This window comes from Plutella xylostella, chromosome 13 (genome assembly GCF_932276165.1).
Source record: "Plutella xylostella chromosome 13, ilPluXylo3.1, whole genome shotgun sequence".
NCBI classification, from domain to species: domain Eukaryota; kingdom Metazoa; phylum Arthropoda; class Insecta; order Lepidoptera; family Plutellidae; genus Plutella; species Plutella xylostella.
The window spans coordinates 6749011-6764569 of NC_063993.1; the positions used below are offsets into that span (position 1 = coordinate 6749011).

General features: G+C 39.4%; 2 protein-coding genes across 2 annotated transcripts; both read right to left on the reverse strand.

Moving 5' to 3' along the window:
• Positions 1-3352: 3352 nt before the first annotated feature.
• LOC119692282 (protein obstructor-E) lies at positions 3353-4092 on the reverse strand. The gene has a single exon (XM_038112291.2). The coding sequence runs from the start codon at positions 3946-3948 to the stop codon at positions 3403-3405; it is 546 nt and encodes a 181-aa protein (XP_037968219.2). The 5' UTR covers positions 3949-4092; the 3' UTR covers positions 3353-3402.
• A 7311-nt stretch (positions 4093-11403) lies between these two features.
• On the reverse strand, positions 11404-12510 carry LOC119692212 (coiled-coil domain-containing protein 103). The gene is made up of 2 exons (XM_038111793.2): positions 12214-12510; positions 11404-11712 (listed from the first exon to the last, which is right to left on the reverse strand). Exons 1-2 carry the CDS (start codon positions 12354-12356, stop codon positions 11610-11612), a joined length of 246 nt encoding a protein of 81 aa, XP_037967721.2. The 5' UTR covers positions 12357-12510; the 3' UTR covers positions 11404-11609.
• Between the last annotated feature and the right edge of the window lie 3049 nt (positions 12511-15559).

The window sequence follows — 15559 nt, forward strand, 5'->3', positions numbered from 1 at the left end:
GGATATTTATGATATGGTATAAAGGGAATTCTTACTGTTGCTGAAAAACTTTCTGAGCTATTCGAGGGCATCGGGATTGGCCAGTTGCAACTACTGCATAGAAATCGTACCGTTAAACATTTAAGATTGAAAAACTTTTCGATTTTAAATCGGATAGCCTTTTGAATCATGTCCGAAAACTTGAAAGTTTCAACATTTAATTGACAATTATGTGTGTAGAGGTAACAAGATAGCTGGACGGAAACTTTTTTAATTCAAGCAGGGACAATAAACCTAGTTTATACTAGTGCCTAGATGCGCGCAAACAAATTAAATTTTGAACTTAAATGGTATAAAGCCATATATATAGTATACAATACCTTTGGAGGCAGAAACTATACCTACAGGTTATTGCAAAAGGGTATAATAAGTCTAAGGCCTGGGTCTCCTATTTACGCCGTAGGTCGCGTCCAGCGTCACGCCGTAGGCCGCGTCACAATGCTCACTATAGAAATGTACTGATGCGGTCTCCCTCACACGCCGACGTTGGCGCGTAGACGCCGTAGGTAGGCCGTAGGACGTTGATCGAAGCGTTTACGCCAAAGTCAGACGCCGCATATAGCATAAAATAGGAGACCCAGGCCTAAAGGAACTCAGGGTGTCATTCTAAACAACTTTTGTTCTACAGGAATTTGGAATAAGTAAACGTTTTTTTTAGGTACTGCTACTACGAAAAAGCAAAAAAAATATCTATTAAAACGCAAAGCACCAACAATGTGACCAACAAATTTCTATGGAAAACCATAATTACATACTAATATTATAAAGAGTAAAGACTTCAAATAATGTATGTTTGTAATCAAATAACAACTACTAAACTGATTTTAAAAAATCAAGCAAAAATTATAGTAGGTAGTAGGTAGGTCTGTATATTTATTAGCAAATTGTTGGAACGAAAATTTGTTAACGAAAAATATTTGTGGTCAGGTATTGGGCATTATAATAACGATCATTAACGTTGTTTTATCAGGTGCTAAAATTAACATAATGACTTAGTAAATTAGCTGATTACATTTTGGCATTTGTGCGTGTATACAGTGTTTTAGAATTTTTGTTTTTTTGTTATGATATTTAACTGTAACCTAAATTTATATCAGTATCTCAAAAAAATGCGTTTTAGTCAATTATACTACAATGATTTTATTTTGTACCCACCCAATTTGAAAAAATAATGTCGTTACATAGCTATTATCTATTACTATAATAAAGAAGAAAGCTATGTACGGTGGCCTGCGCCTAAAAGTATACAGGCGGAGTTTTTAAAATAGCGATCCCTGATGATGAAGGGACCAGCTAAGTCTGTTATAAATCCGGGGACGTGTTGTGTGTGATGTGTGTAGCAGTGTTGTTTATGTGGATGTGCTTGAGCAGCATGTGAGCTTGAGATCGCTATTTTAAAAACTCCGCCTGTATACTTTTAGGCGCAGGCCACCGTACCTATGTGTACAAACCTCACGAATTTAAACACGTGAAACACGTAAGTATCGAGTATTTTGTTAGTTACGTATACAAAATACTTTACACAAGTTATATAAATACTAGGGGAACCAATAGGTGTAAAATATGGATGCAGTATGGCATAAAGGGATGGAAACAAGGATTTCCACGGGTAAACCTTTTAAGCTTCTAGGAAGCTTGAACGAAAAGCTAGTCTTATGTAATTTTAAATGTACGAAATCTCCACACGCTTATTTCATACCACAAAAGAAAGTAATAATGGTGAAAAAACGCAAAAAACTTCAACCGGTATCTAGACTTTTACTTTAACACTAGTTAAAGCCAATGGAGGAAGTTTGTTCCTGGATCCCTACTATCTGAATGTTCGCGCCTTTCTACTATGTACCTACCTAAGAGAGAAAAGGATGAAACTTACATTTTAGACTTTCAGCTTCAGCAGGGTATTTTATATTTTTTTTTCTATCTAGTCAAAAAAGCTAATTACATATAATCCCCGAATATTATATGCAACATCTGACAGGCGCGTCATAAGTAACAAAGTAGCTAATTAGCTCGCCTTAATTAAATTAAACGAAGTAAATAGCCTTTTCCATAATTATTTCCTCAGCTGCAGCCGCCAGCTAAATTCCAGGGCAGGGAGTCCGATAAAACCGTTATCTATTGTCTGAACTACCACCAACTTAATAACTGCCTTGGTCAGAAGTTTAAACTAACTCTCTTTATCGCGGGTGTAATGGGGAGCAAAGGAATTGTCTTAACGTTTTCTTTGATTCAGTTTCTTTTGTGTAATTACTAGGTGAGAGGCACATATGTACCGACTAACTGGTCTGGCCTGCTGCAGGAGTACGGGGTTGGAATTTAAGTGATCCTATTTGCTGGGCGATTGGGGCGATCCACGTCGCGCGGCGTGCGCCGCATCCGCAATGCCCACACGGATTTGTGTAATTACTCCGTGCGATCAGACTTGGCCAAATTTAATTTACCCTTCCCGAAACACGGAGCTAATATTAAAGATTTGCCCTGAGACAATGAGGTTTTTTGAGCAACCGAATTGCTCATGGCAACTTAATTTATGTGAGTAGTAGTTTCATGAAAATGTCGGTTGTTGAATTTATCCCGTAGTTGTACCCAGAGGACCGAAAACAGACCGTTTAAGGCCCCACAGCGGCGGCCTAAATCTTAGTACGGCTTCCTAATCTACCCGGCTTCTACTTATAACCAAAACACTTCGAAAAGGCATTATAAAAATGTGTTAAAACTGTTATTGATATTGGAAAGTCCGAATACAGCCGGGGCTTCACATCAGTTTTTGGTTTTATTTTTCCGAGCGAAGTTGGTAAGAACGTTGTTACAGTGCAAAGTTTAGCCATCGGACTCCGGCCATTATTAAACTTTTATTCACGGGGCCCGCGGCCTTATTCTGGTAAACAAGTATTCCAACTGAAACAAATCCAAAAGAACGATGATATCAATGAAAGTTTCTATCTGCTTAGTTTTATTTTGGTTTAATTACGAGGTATGAATCAGGTAGGGCGAGCTGCGCTGTAATGGCTGTTTTCTTTAGAAATAACCCGCACTCACGTCTCCCGTCAAGGAGCAACTCGTGAACAAGAACAGCTGAGAGGTCGCCAACTCCACCGGTTATTACAAGGCAGGTATGTAATTAGTACCTACGCGTTGCGCTGCTAATGCGAATTCAATTAGCGACGTGAGATTATATCAGCGCTTACAATTCAGACATACAATACATATATGCTTATGTGTATTTGATAATAGTAATACTATCTAGCTACCGATAGTCAAACTTTATAATTGCTAACCACATTGATTAACAGACATTTAGCGATGAAGACGACAAGGCAAACTCGCTAATTACCCAATTACAGCTAAATACCGTCCACACATTTACACAAGAACGCAAACCGTATCTTCTTTGTTCACACATCGGCTTGTGTTGTCGTCGAAGGCTTGGTCGAGGTCGCACTGCTGCAGCCGTGGCCTTCCTCTGACACACGTGTAGTACTTGCGGCAGTCTTTTGGGTGTGCGTAGCTGACAGGAGCATCAGTCTCTAGTCGAGGACAAGTGACCCCGAGGTAAGCTTCCGCGTCGCACTCCTTGACGAGGTCTGGCCAGTCGCACTGGTAGGAGGCGGGGTTGTAGGCGAGCGGCTCTGGGCAGCGCAGGTGGTAGGCGACGCCGTCCACGCAGTTCCTGTACTCCGCACAGCTGGCGGGGTCCCCGCTGCTGAAGAACCCGTACTGCCGCGGACACTCGCGCGTGGGCCGCGGGGCCTGCAGCTGCGGCCGCCCCTCGCACGACACGTCCGCCGGGTACCGACACGGGTACTCCGCATACGCCGTGCCCGGCAGGAACACCAGCCCGTCCGGACAAAACTTCACCTCCGCCTTCCAATTTATACACTCGAAATACGCGTCGCATTGCCCGACCATAGGATAAAAGGCATATTTCTCCTCGCAAATGGAATCACGTTCGGGCGAAGGCGAGGTTGCTTTCGACGATAATAATCTCGTCCGCGGGCGGCGGCCGGCGCACAACGACCCAACTACGAAAATAATACAAACAACAAACTTCTTCATTTCACCTCCGAATATGCCTCGCTCTGCTACCTGCAGGCACTGAATACAAATCAGTATCGACGCGTCTTTATAAACATCAACTCTAATTTGCGGTTGAAATGCTCACCGCCGTCCGAATTCCGCAGTGTTTTGTGGAAGTTTGCGAAACCGCATCCCTCTAAATAATTAACTGCTTAATAATGAGTGCCTTCCGTTACTAAATTTTCCGTTGTATCTCAACTTGTCAAAAGTTTCAGCGGTGTAAGTAGCGATACTTTCAGTGTAGTGGAGCTAGTTAACAGCAACTAATGGGTGAGCGCCGCGCCTACGCGGAACTTTGCCGTCTAGTTATCCGGATAGCGCATTATCCGGACCAGGGAAGGGGGGGGGGGGGGTCTCATCTCTAAGTGTTTAATTACTCCGTCTTTGTTGTTATAAACAAGCCACAATCTGGCAACTCGACATACCTTATCTGACCTACACGGATATAAATAGCCCACCCACTCCAACTTCGTACAGATAATCTGGTGAACTTGGTCTAAAGTTTCGTAATTTGTTAAATCTTGTTAAGTAATTATTTATATCAATATTTGAAAAGCACTGACCGAGAGCACCCGAGAGTGCTTAACTGATGGAGTTCAGTAGAAGAATAAACCAGTTCTGCCAAATATCTAAATGAATCGTTGACGTATGTTCATGAAAATGCCAAGTAACGGCCGCTGGCGTTGGTTGCTTGGTGTGTAGTTGTTTAACCAAGTCACACCGGATGCGCTGGAAAGCTCGAGTCCCAATGGACGCCATTCAACAAGATAATCCAATGAGACCGAACCACACCGATTGTCCAAACGTTGCCTGGATGAGATTTTATCGAGAAGGCCGTCTGTTATACAATGTCAACTTGTAATAAAGTTGTACTTATTGCCTGAGTGAAGGTAGATTTGTGTTAGGATAAAACGCTATATTTTTTTATCCATGAGTATACGCTGTTTCTAACAGGAAATAGAGAAAAAGAGAATTCTATTACAAAAAGTATTTATCTATCCGTTACCTGTTTAATCAGAATACAACCCATTGTAGGTAATGTAACACAATACGAATAAAACTAAATTGTAAATAACCAGCTCAAAGGAGCAACTCATATTAAGTTTCCTGGAATCCTCCACAAAACATGACATTTTACGTCAAAAAAACATTTCATGACTCATGAAGTATTACTACTACCGGATTGTGTTTCATTTTATGAATTAGTAACCTACCATTATTTATTAAAACTTTTTAAGCTATTGTTTCGTATTTCATGAATCCGTTTTGTAAATATATATTCCCTATAAGCCTATAAATACAAACAATAAAACGTTACAGTAACATAAACATAAATAGAGTTTTAGATAAAGCTTGTGATTTCGCAAATACTTTTTGGGAATGTCTGATATTTAAATATGCTCTGACATTAGAATATAATTCAATAATTACATGTATTCAATAATGTCATAATGTATTCAATAATTTCAATAATGAATTTAACACAGGCACAGACAAATAAGGCATAGTCTCTTAAGTGCCGGGTTGTACTACATCTACATTCACACATTCAAGGGATTAAATGACCAATAGAAATTTGGGACAGATACACACAACGCTTGTCTCAACAGGGACAAAGGAAATTCACTATGCCTATTGTGTCTGCATATATGTATTCACATTGCACATAGTTGCATAAGATGTAAGACAATGTTAAACATCCTTTGGAAACCGGAGCTGATTTTTATTCGCTACGTATTTTACTTTGCAAAGAACATCCTTGGCGAATTGTGGGGATTTCGATTCGTAAGTTAATTTAACTTGAAAAACCTTCAACATTCGTCTGGCGCCCGCAGCATCGTTTAGATACGGTTACCTACTGTCTGATGATGATACAACTGGAATAACATAATGCTTTATAACGTCTCAGAAATCCATTATATTCTGTGCTGCCTCACTCTTTTAACAGCTGTAAAGTCGGTATATAGGATGTTGCAAAAGTGCTATATAGAAAAAATCGTAGAACAAAAGTTAAACAAAATGACCCCCAGGATCACCTCCTTTCGGAAACCTTACTTTAGGCAGCGTTCCCACTACGCCGGACCGGCAGATCTGCCGAAAACCGGACACCGGACAGAGTGTTCACATTACATCGGATCCCGGAAGAAATTCAGACAGTCCTCAGTTGAATTTTGACCTGCGCGTGGAATGACGTGAGTGGAACACGGGCGGGGCGAGGGGAGCACGAGCGGGGCGAGCGGGGGACAGATACCGGCACAAACTCGTTCACATTACTCCGGGCCCGGTCGTTCTACCGGCAATTCATAGTGACAAAACGTTCGGTAGAAATGCCGGGCTCGGCAAAAATGCCGGACCCGGGATAATGTGAATAGCTTCATATAAATTGTACAGCCACTAGCTCTTCCGGCAGATTTACCGGCGCGGCAGATCTGCCGGTCCGGCGTAGTGGGAACGCTGCCTTACCCTTTTTGCAGTTACTACATCTTTCGGTTCCAAAACGAAAGTTTGCTAGATTTGTCGCATTGATAGTATTGGACAAATTAGGCAGGTACTAAATCTTGTTTTAAGTCAAAGAGATCCGAAGCCCAGTAAGATAAGGCCTGAAGTCGAGACTTTTATCAGAAATCTTTACCAAAAGTCGTTACAACACTCGTAAAAATAAACTTTCTGGACCAGGTATTTGTTCTTTTAATAAATCTAATAGGAAAGCTCAAGGTAACTAATTTTTATTAATAATATATGTGAGTAAAGTTGTATAATTATAATATTCAATCATATGTATTTATTACTTAAGCACGTACCTAATACCTGTAGATAACTTTAATTATAAGAAAGTAACTAAGCTACAAATACGGGTTCCGCTCATCTGGCATAATCTTTATTGACCAAAACTCATTTTGCATAACTCGTATGGTCTAAACTTTTTTGGCCGAACCATCACTTTGCCAAGACTTATGTGGCATAAGGCTCGTTTCGTCTAAAACTCTTTAGGCACAATCTTTAAACACCTAAGGTTCGTTTGCTCAAATTTATGTTCGTCTATACCTATGTATAATCTTGTTTCTCCTAGTGTTATCTTAATAAATAATATATGAAGTATGTAGTAAATGTACAAATTGTGGTATTTTTCTCCTACATACCGAAAATCACAATATTGTATGATCAAAAAATCGAAAGTTAACGACCAATATAATTATTACAAACCCCATGAGATCGAAACCTAAAAATAGGTGCGACGACGAGCAAAGCGAGGAGGAGCGTGTTAGGTGCACATGTTCATCAAAACCAAAGCGGAGCGCACCGAAGCGGAGCGGAGCGTTTTCCAAACAGCCGAAACAATACAAGGCACCAGTTTGCGCTATGTAGGGAGACGCTCCGTCAAAGTTAAAGCCAAACGAATATTATTACTTTGTATAAACCTATGCCATAGCATTATTAGGCTATTCAAGATTTGGCCATACCATTATTAGGCTAAACAATGTTATGCGAAATAACTTTTTACTAAACGAGATTTATGTCATACGATTTTCGGCGTAACGAGACTTTGACCAAACGTTACTATGCAATACGAGATTAGGCAAAAAAATCTTATGCCAAAAAAGGTAGAACCTACAAATACATTTGTTTTATATTTTGCCACTATGAGGCTGCATGTCCACCACAGCATACAAATTTCAATTGAACGGATTTTTAGGAGTTTTTTTTCTCGCACACCGCTCCGCTAGCCCGCTCCGCTCCGATGAAAAGGCAGCCTAGCCACTCAAAGCACTCAAAAAATGCTTAATTATGTGCAAACAAAAAATATTTGCATAAACATATTCTTTATGAATCGGATCACAATACTCACAACTGATAATTCAGGGTTCAATACCAGTTTGTTATTAAATACGTCACGAAACACCCGATCCAGTGTAACTGTTACTGTTGCAAAAAGAATGACAAAAACAGAATGGATGTCTGATATCACTTTGTGCGGCTATCAGCGCCAGCAGCGGGCAGCGGCGGCGGCAGCGGCGGCGGAGAACAAACCTTTACGACTCTTGTTTTACGTTCAATTCGTCAGTGGTCTAAAATTGAAAATGGTTTGATTGGCTGCAGTCAGCGCGGGAACAAATCGGCTAGCTGCGCTATTCTCTGCCCGATTTCAAAGGCACATCCTAGCTTCAGCCAAAATTGGACACCCAAAAGCACAATGAACTATACAGCCCCGAATTTTATTTTTCCTTTAATGGAATCGATGAAATATTCAATTCCACCGGTAAATTCATTTGAATGTCAAATTTTCAACGAACGTTTTGGATGGATTATTAAATTTAAGGGCTACATTTAGAAAGTTCCCGAAATAACCTTTCCTGTCTGCTAAGTGCACACACTAAAGGGGTTCTAATTTTAGCAGCTCTCATTTTGAGGGTTTTTATGTTAGTATGCATATTTTATGGAAATTTTGGCTCAAACCAGCTTAGTAGTTTTTCAGTGGAGCACCGGACATAACCCGTCGACTTTCGGCTTTCATTTGGCTCCATTAATTTTTTACCGAACAACACACGCTCGGGGTTCTAAAAGGCTTGTTTCAGCGCTTCGTATTGTGTTTTTATTATTTACAATGTAATCGAATTACGCGTCGTGAGCCGGCGCGGCGCGGCGGCGGCGGCGGCGCGGCGGCGGCGGCTCGCGGAACCTAAGTCTCTCGCTAATCCTATTGCGGTTCACGCTCGCGCCAGTTGGCTCCTAAAAGTTAGAGTGCGGCTCCCAACAAAACGTTCCTAACGCCTGCGGACTTACCGCACTCGACTAGTGTTGCCAGATTTAAACATCGATTTTTCACATTGTTTTCAACGCGGGCTTAGCACGTGCGCCTCGTACCAATCATGGGCGAAATCACATTGGGGCTTTCTGTGCCTATTTGAGGACAAGTCAACTACTATTATAGTTTTATATACACTAAAATGTATTTATTTTATCACCATTTATATAAATGTTGTTGAGTAGTTGTTTAGAAGTATTAACGGAACAGATTCATGTTTATAAAAACCTTTAAAAGATACCTACTTACGTTATTCGATGCGATAATGTAATATATTTGTGGCAACCCTAATGCTGGCTGTTCGCGAGCTAGAAGGCCGATGCTGCTCCCCCCACATGCGTTGTGCGGTACAACACTCTCTTTTATAAACTTTGAGCTTTAATTCCCTTTGTTTCCCTCTTGTGTATTGTTTTAAGTCTTACCGAGATTACGAACACACAGTGGCAGGAAGGTCTAATGCAAATCATCAAACTCCTCGTTTCATAAATTGGGTACTTAAACAACTTATGTATTTAGCGTTAACGCTCACGAATATTTGAATTCTTTTCGTCTTATATTAAAATATTCGCATTTAAAATTTGAGTGGTAACTTTTACAACAGAATGGAAGCTGACATCTGAACTAAAATAGAATTCAGTTAAAGTAGGCCCCGTTGCTCACGATGAATTTACCTTTGATTAATTACTCGTTAGTAAAAACGTTATCCTTGTCAGCGTTGATCTATGGTTAAAATTGCTCTATAAACAACGCACATTAGTAGGTACTTAACACTTCTACTTATTGTTGCATTCCTAAAACTTTACCGAAGCACTCCCAATACTGAAACGTCACTTCGTTTCACATTATAAAATATGCAGATAAGTAACGGGAATTGATTCTGGGCACAAAGGCCGGAGCGTCTATAGGCGGAGGCTGGAACGTCTATAGGCGGGCGCGATTTCGGCGGTAATTTCCCCAGGCGCCATCTTTATTTTGCTGCACATCCTTGAGCACACAGTAAATTTACGTCTCATAATAACCAACACATTTTAGTACAATGTTCTGAAAGATTTAATGCCATTCGTCTCGGGGTGCTCAGCGGTGGTTGCGTTGGGTGCACTAAGATTTTCATGCGGTGTTTTGTAAAATTGAAGTATTTCAGTAGAACATGTTAGTTGAGTTTAGCGTTCCGTATGTTATTTACATGTTGTGTAGAATTTGAATTGAATGACCTGCTTATAAAGAGCTCTAAATGTAGACTTTTTTTAATTATATCACGACCCTTTAAACTACAACTCCAAGTTCGTGTAAATCTGAACACTGGTTTATGTCTACACTATACTTAGAAAAAATATTTATATTTTAGGCAATGACTGTTTAGTACGTTCTTAGAAATATGATTTATGCTAAGTCCCATAAAGTGTCTGCTATAAGCATTGCATTAAGCCGCCTCTTTGTACTATTTTATTTATAAGTTTATGTTTTGTCATTTTTGTTATTTTGTTTTGTATTTAAGTACTAGTATAGTAATAGTCCACAAAGGATTCATTAAAGCCAATATAAAACTGCAACCTAAAACCGGCATTCCACACTCCCTATGCATCTAATCTTCATACCGTTCACGATTTCACTACGACATAAGTTTTAAAGTGACTACGGAACTTTTTAGCTCGTGTTTTACATACACTTGTCGCAGTTATTTAAGTAGGAGAGGCGGCGGCGCAGAAGGGTCATTCTACCTTGAATAAAACGAAGGAATGAGACCAATCATGCAATATGTATTTTATTTATATATTCTTTTGTATAATTTCTCTCCTCCGAGGTAGTCTGGAAGAAATTACTCATAGTAATAATGCCGCCATTTGTACCATCTATGTTGTGCATATTCTATTGTAATTTCTGTGTTTGTGTGCAATAAAGAATTATCTATCTATCTATGTTTATTACACCAAACGAACAAAAAACTAGAGTGAATATAAGAGCATTTATATCTTAAAAATGGACACAGAACTACATAACGATAAAAATATAGATCTTGAGCGGTTTCAATCGTTATTTTTATGTCCTTGTTCTTGATCTTGCTCTAGTTTTTTGTTAGCATTCTGAATGAGTTTTCATTTACACTAAAATATTAGAAATTAAAGCCCCTTTTCTAGCTCTGTATTTTTTTTTATATAAATCAACGTTCATACAACGAGATGGATGGAGTAGTGTTTATCGCAACAGTGCTTAGAAATTTCGCTTTTCCTAAGCTAAAGTGACCCCTCAGACCCTACATACTTTCTGCTCTGGCTACATGCGTCGGGTGACTGTTTGTTCCCCGTTTCAATTTCATGTGATGGTTCGGAACAGCCCTTAAGTATCCTTGAGGTAATGTGAGGAAAGGTAGGCTATACTTATCTTGAAACTTTTAATCTTCAAGAAGCTGGAAGTTGCTGATTTTGTGTATCTAACATCTATGTTTGGCTTTGGATATTAAATTAGGAAAAACAATTTCACTGTTTAAGTAAGTACTTCATTTATCCAGGCATTGATACAAGAATGTGACCAAGGGAGATTTAACAAAGCTTTTGGTTAACACATTTATAAATACGTAAATATTTATACGGACGAGACAGATAGAGTCGTGATAGCGCAAAGGCGCTCCGACTTTTTTCCTAGTAAACTAAGTACCTATTCAAAAATATGAAAAGATTTATATTTAAATAAATTAATGATTTTGTCTGTCGCTAGCGTACTGGTTCCAGGGGCTCGGCTTGTTCTTGAAGTCGGCCTTCTCCAGCGGCTGCAGGTGAGCGCCCGACACGCGGTCCCTGCAAGAAGAACACCACTTAGCATGTAGCCTCTCCACCTTATTATAAAATGAAGACTAAAGATAGTTCTTGTTTAAACCTGAGTTTGGACTACTGATTTGTATAAAATCTTTGGACGGTAACCGGTTCTAAACTAAGGGGGAGACCCCTTCTATGCCTAAGTACATAAATAGGCAAATTTTGATTTTTGTTATTATGGGATTAAAGACAAAGCTGATAAAAGCTAAAAAGTATAACTACACCCACTGGGCATAGGCATAACTGCACCAGTCAGGCAATTTAACCAAATTACATTATTTGTAAGAAGTGCTTAGATTTCAAGTAGGTATAGGAATCAACTATGAGTCGTCCACCCATAGCGGATAACGGACACTCAGGCCAAATATACTTTTTGTTTGGTACGAGGTTATGCCTACAGAAGAACAATAGAAAACGGCTCCGCGGCTGGCATCCGCACCGCACCGCAGCCTTAAAGCTTATTAGGTACATTAAAGTACTCACGCAAACTCCTCATAGGTCTTGGCAGTGTGTATGGCGTCGCACTTGACCGCATTGACCCTCCAATGCCGGCGGTCCTCCTCCACACACTGCCGCAGCTGACTCTCCATCGCAGAGATGTCATCTGCTGACAGAGGCTTGTCCATTGTGAAGGATGATGGTGAGGGAAGATAGTTTAAATGGTGAAGGAGACTCCGCAACTTAGTAGCTTTATATTTCGTTGGTAAACTAGTTGTAAACGAAACGATTAGGAAATGGAAATTGTGTTTTGGTTGTTACGTCAATGTCAAATCGTTTCCATGGAAACTTGGAAACTTGAATGCGGAGAAGCGCAGAGTAGGGTTTTAGGGATTCAGAATAAGCATTAAGCATGTGAAAGTTATTATTCTGAGTGTAGAGTGCTACGATGACGCGACGTATGCTGAGCTTCTGTAATAAAACTTAAACTCGATTATCAACTAGTTCTCGCCTTATATTCAATTCATATTAACGGAACGATTCAGTTACAGAGTTAAGTATAAACTAGTTTCGCATTTGCAGCGAAATAACTAGTTTGCAAACACAGCATCTCAATTCTAATGAAATTGTAAAATCATACTCGCAACAGAGACTAACCGAAGTTATACTAATCCTTTAGCCTTTGCTAAGTAACAGGACATTCACTAAAACTTGTCCACCGCCGCATTCAAGATGACATCAACATAAACGCGGTGGAAATAAAAACCACAATCTTAGATTATAAGTACATTATACTCAGATTACTCAGATTTTTACCCAATTGTTCACATTTGAATGAACATAATGGTATGTACCTACTTCCATTTATTTTATTATGTAGATATGGCCATTGAAGGCAAAAATCTTAATTTATAAGCGACTAGCTGTTCCCGCGCGCTTCGCTTCGCCTTAAAAAGTTTTCCCGTGAGAATTCCGGGATAAAAAGTAGCCTATGTTCTTTCCCAGGGTCTAGACCGTATCTGTACCAAGTTTCATTCAAATTCGTTCAGTAGTTTTGGCGTGAAAGATTAACAGACAAACAGACAGACACAGTTACTTTCGCATTTATAATATTAGTTAGGATTAGGATTGTTTCAAATGAGACACATGTCTATAGTGAAATAGTAATAGTAGTAGTAATAGTAGTAGTAATAAGCAAGACAAAGATGTATTATATTATGAACAACTATTAGCTGAATACGGATTTACTAAGTGTATTAATGATGTCACACGGAGAGAAATTGTCGCTGGTAAATTGGTTGAATCCTGTTTAGATCATATGTATGTTCGAATACCAAGCGCTTTAATTAATTCTGCAGTTATAAAACATAAAATTTCCGATCACTACTTTATCTCAGCTGTCCTACAATGGAAACAAACTCCGGCAAGCGCGAGCGCGGGCGGCCGCGGCCGGGCGATGACCCCGGCCGCGGCCGCTCGCGGCGCAACCCGCCCCCCGCGCGTCGCCGCCCCGCCCGCGCCCCCCGCCACTACTACCCGCCGAATTATTGATAATCGTATGGTGAAAGAAAGACTGCAAAATACTAACTTTTCTAACTTATTAAATATTGAATGTCCTATAGAGTTATACACTTCTTTTATCGATATATTTGCAAATATATATAAAGACTGTACTAAAACCATTACTATCAAAGAAAACGAAAGTAATAGAAACAATAAAAATTGGATAAATACTAACCTAAAAAATATGATTATAGAAAGGGATAAGTTATTTATAATATGGAGTAACGATCCGAAGAATATGGTAAAAAGGCTTACATATACTAAATATAGAAACAAATGTACGAAAGTAATTAATAAATGTAAAAATGAGTATGATAGGCAAAGTATATTGAACTGTAATAATAATCTTAAGAAAGTATGGGAAGTAATATCTAAACTCTTAGGAAATAAGAAACAGTCATTAGATAAGCAGATAATTAATAATATGGATAGTAAAGATGATTTAAAAGATATATGTGATAAATTTGCTAAGAACTTTTCAAATGACATTGAACAAATAAAACACGCATGTGATGTTAAATGGATAAGTAGGGATAACTATGTAAATAAAGCTAATGTGAGTATGCGATGGCAGCCAGTGAGTAACAGGGCGGTGAAGCGCGTCATCAGCGACATGGCCGCGGGCAAGGCGCCCGGCAGCGACCTGGTGCGCATGGCCGACCTGAAGCTCGTGGTGGACGAGGTCAGCCCCATCCTAGCTAAATTAATTAACTTATCTGTCACTTGCCATAAATTTCCAAATAAGCTTAAAGAAACAATTGTCCGTCCAATCCATAAAAAAGGAGATCGTAAAAATACTTCCAACTATAGGCCAATAGCAATACTTTCAAGCATCGATAAAATTATAGAAAAGTGTATTGTCAAACAAATATCAGCATTTCTTAGTAAAAATAGTATTATAATTGATAACCAACACGGATTTCAGCAAGGTAAGAGTACTAACACATTATTATCCAAATTTACAGACGAAATAAACACGCACTTAGAAAATAAAAAACACATTGTTGCAATATTTTATGATTTCAAAAATGCTTTTGATACCCTCGATACCGACACTCTATTAAATGCAATGGAGGAGTGTGGAGTGGGGCGCCCCCTGAACCAGTGGTTCCGCGAGTACCTGACGGCGCGCTCGTACCGCGTGAAGGTGGCCGACACGCTGAGCGCCGAGCAGCGCGTGCGCAGCGGAGTGCCGCAGGGCTCCGGGTGCGGCCCACTCTGCTATCTCATGCACGTCAATAGCTTATGCGGGGCCCTAAATTATAGTTCAGCTTATATGTTTGCTGATGACTTGTGCACATTACGTGCTGGCTTTAATCTCACAGACACTTGTTACTCTATCCAAAACGATATCGATGCTGTCGTAAGATGGTCCCATGATAATGGCATCGTCTTGAACGCTGACAAAACTAAACTTTTAATATTACACTCGCCTCACTTAAAACTGAATGAATCACCTCCACCTTTAGTAACACATAGTTATTCCTGCCTCCACAATAATTTGGTTAATTGTCAATGTAAACCAATAGAAAGAGTAGATTGTGTAACCTACCTTGGTGTAAAGATTGATAATAATTTCTCATGGTCTCAACATATAGAATATATTAGCGATAAATTAAGGATATTATTAGGTAAATTTTATCATTTAAGTTATAAAGTTCCTATTAGCACGTTAAAATGTTTATACTTTGCTTTAGTCGATTCAATCTTAGATTATGCTCTTGATTGTTATGGGCTAACGTTTAAAACCTACTTAGATAAACTAGAAACATTGCAGACTCGATTTTTAAAGCTACTAGTTAATACAAAAACCAAATTAGAATGTAAA

What these genes read in the sequence shown, in the direction of transcription:
- LOC119692282 (XM_038112291.2), bottom strand. Translation starts at nt 3,948, where the DNA reads ATGGTCGGGCAATGCGACGCGTATTTCGAGTGTATAAATTGGAAGGCG.
- LOC119692212 (XM_038111793.2), bottom strand. Translation starts at nt 12,356, where the DNA reads ATGGACAAGCCTCTGTCAGCAGATGACATCTCTGCGATGGAGAGTCAG. An exon ending in AAGACCTATGAGGAGTTTGC is followed by an intron (nt 11,713 to 12,213) that starts GTGAGTACTTTA and finishes TTCTTCTTGCAG; the next exon opens with GGACCGCGTGTCGGGCGCTC.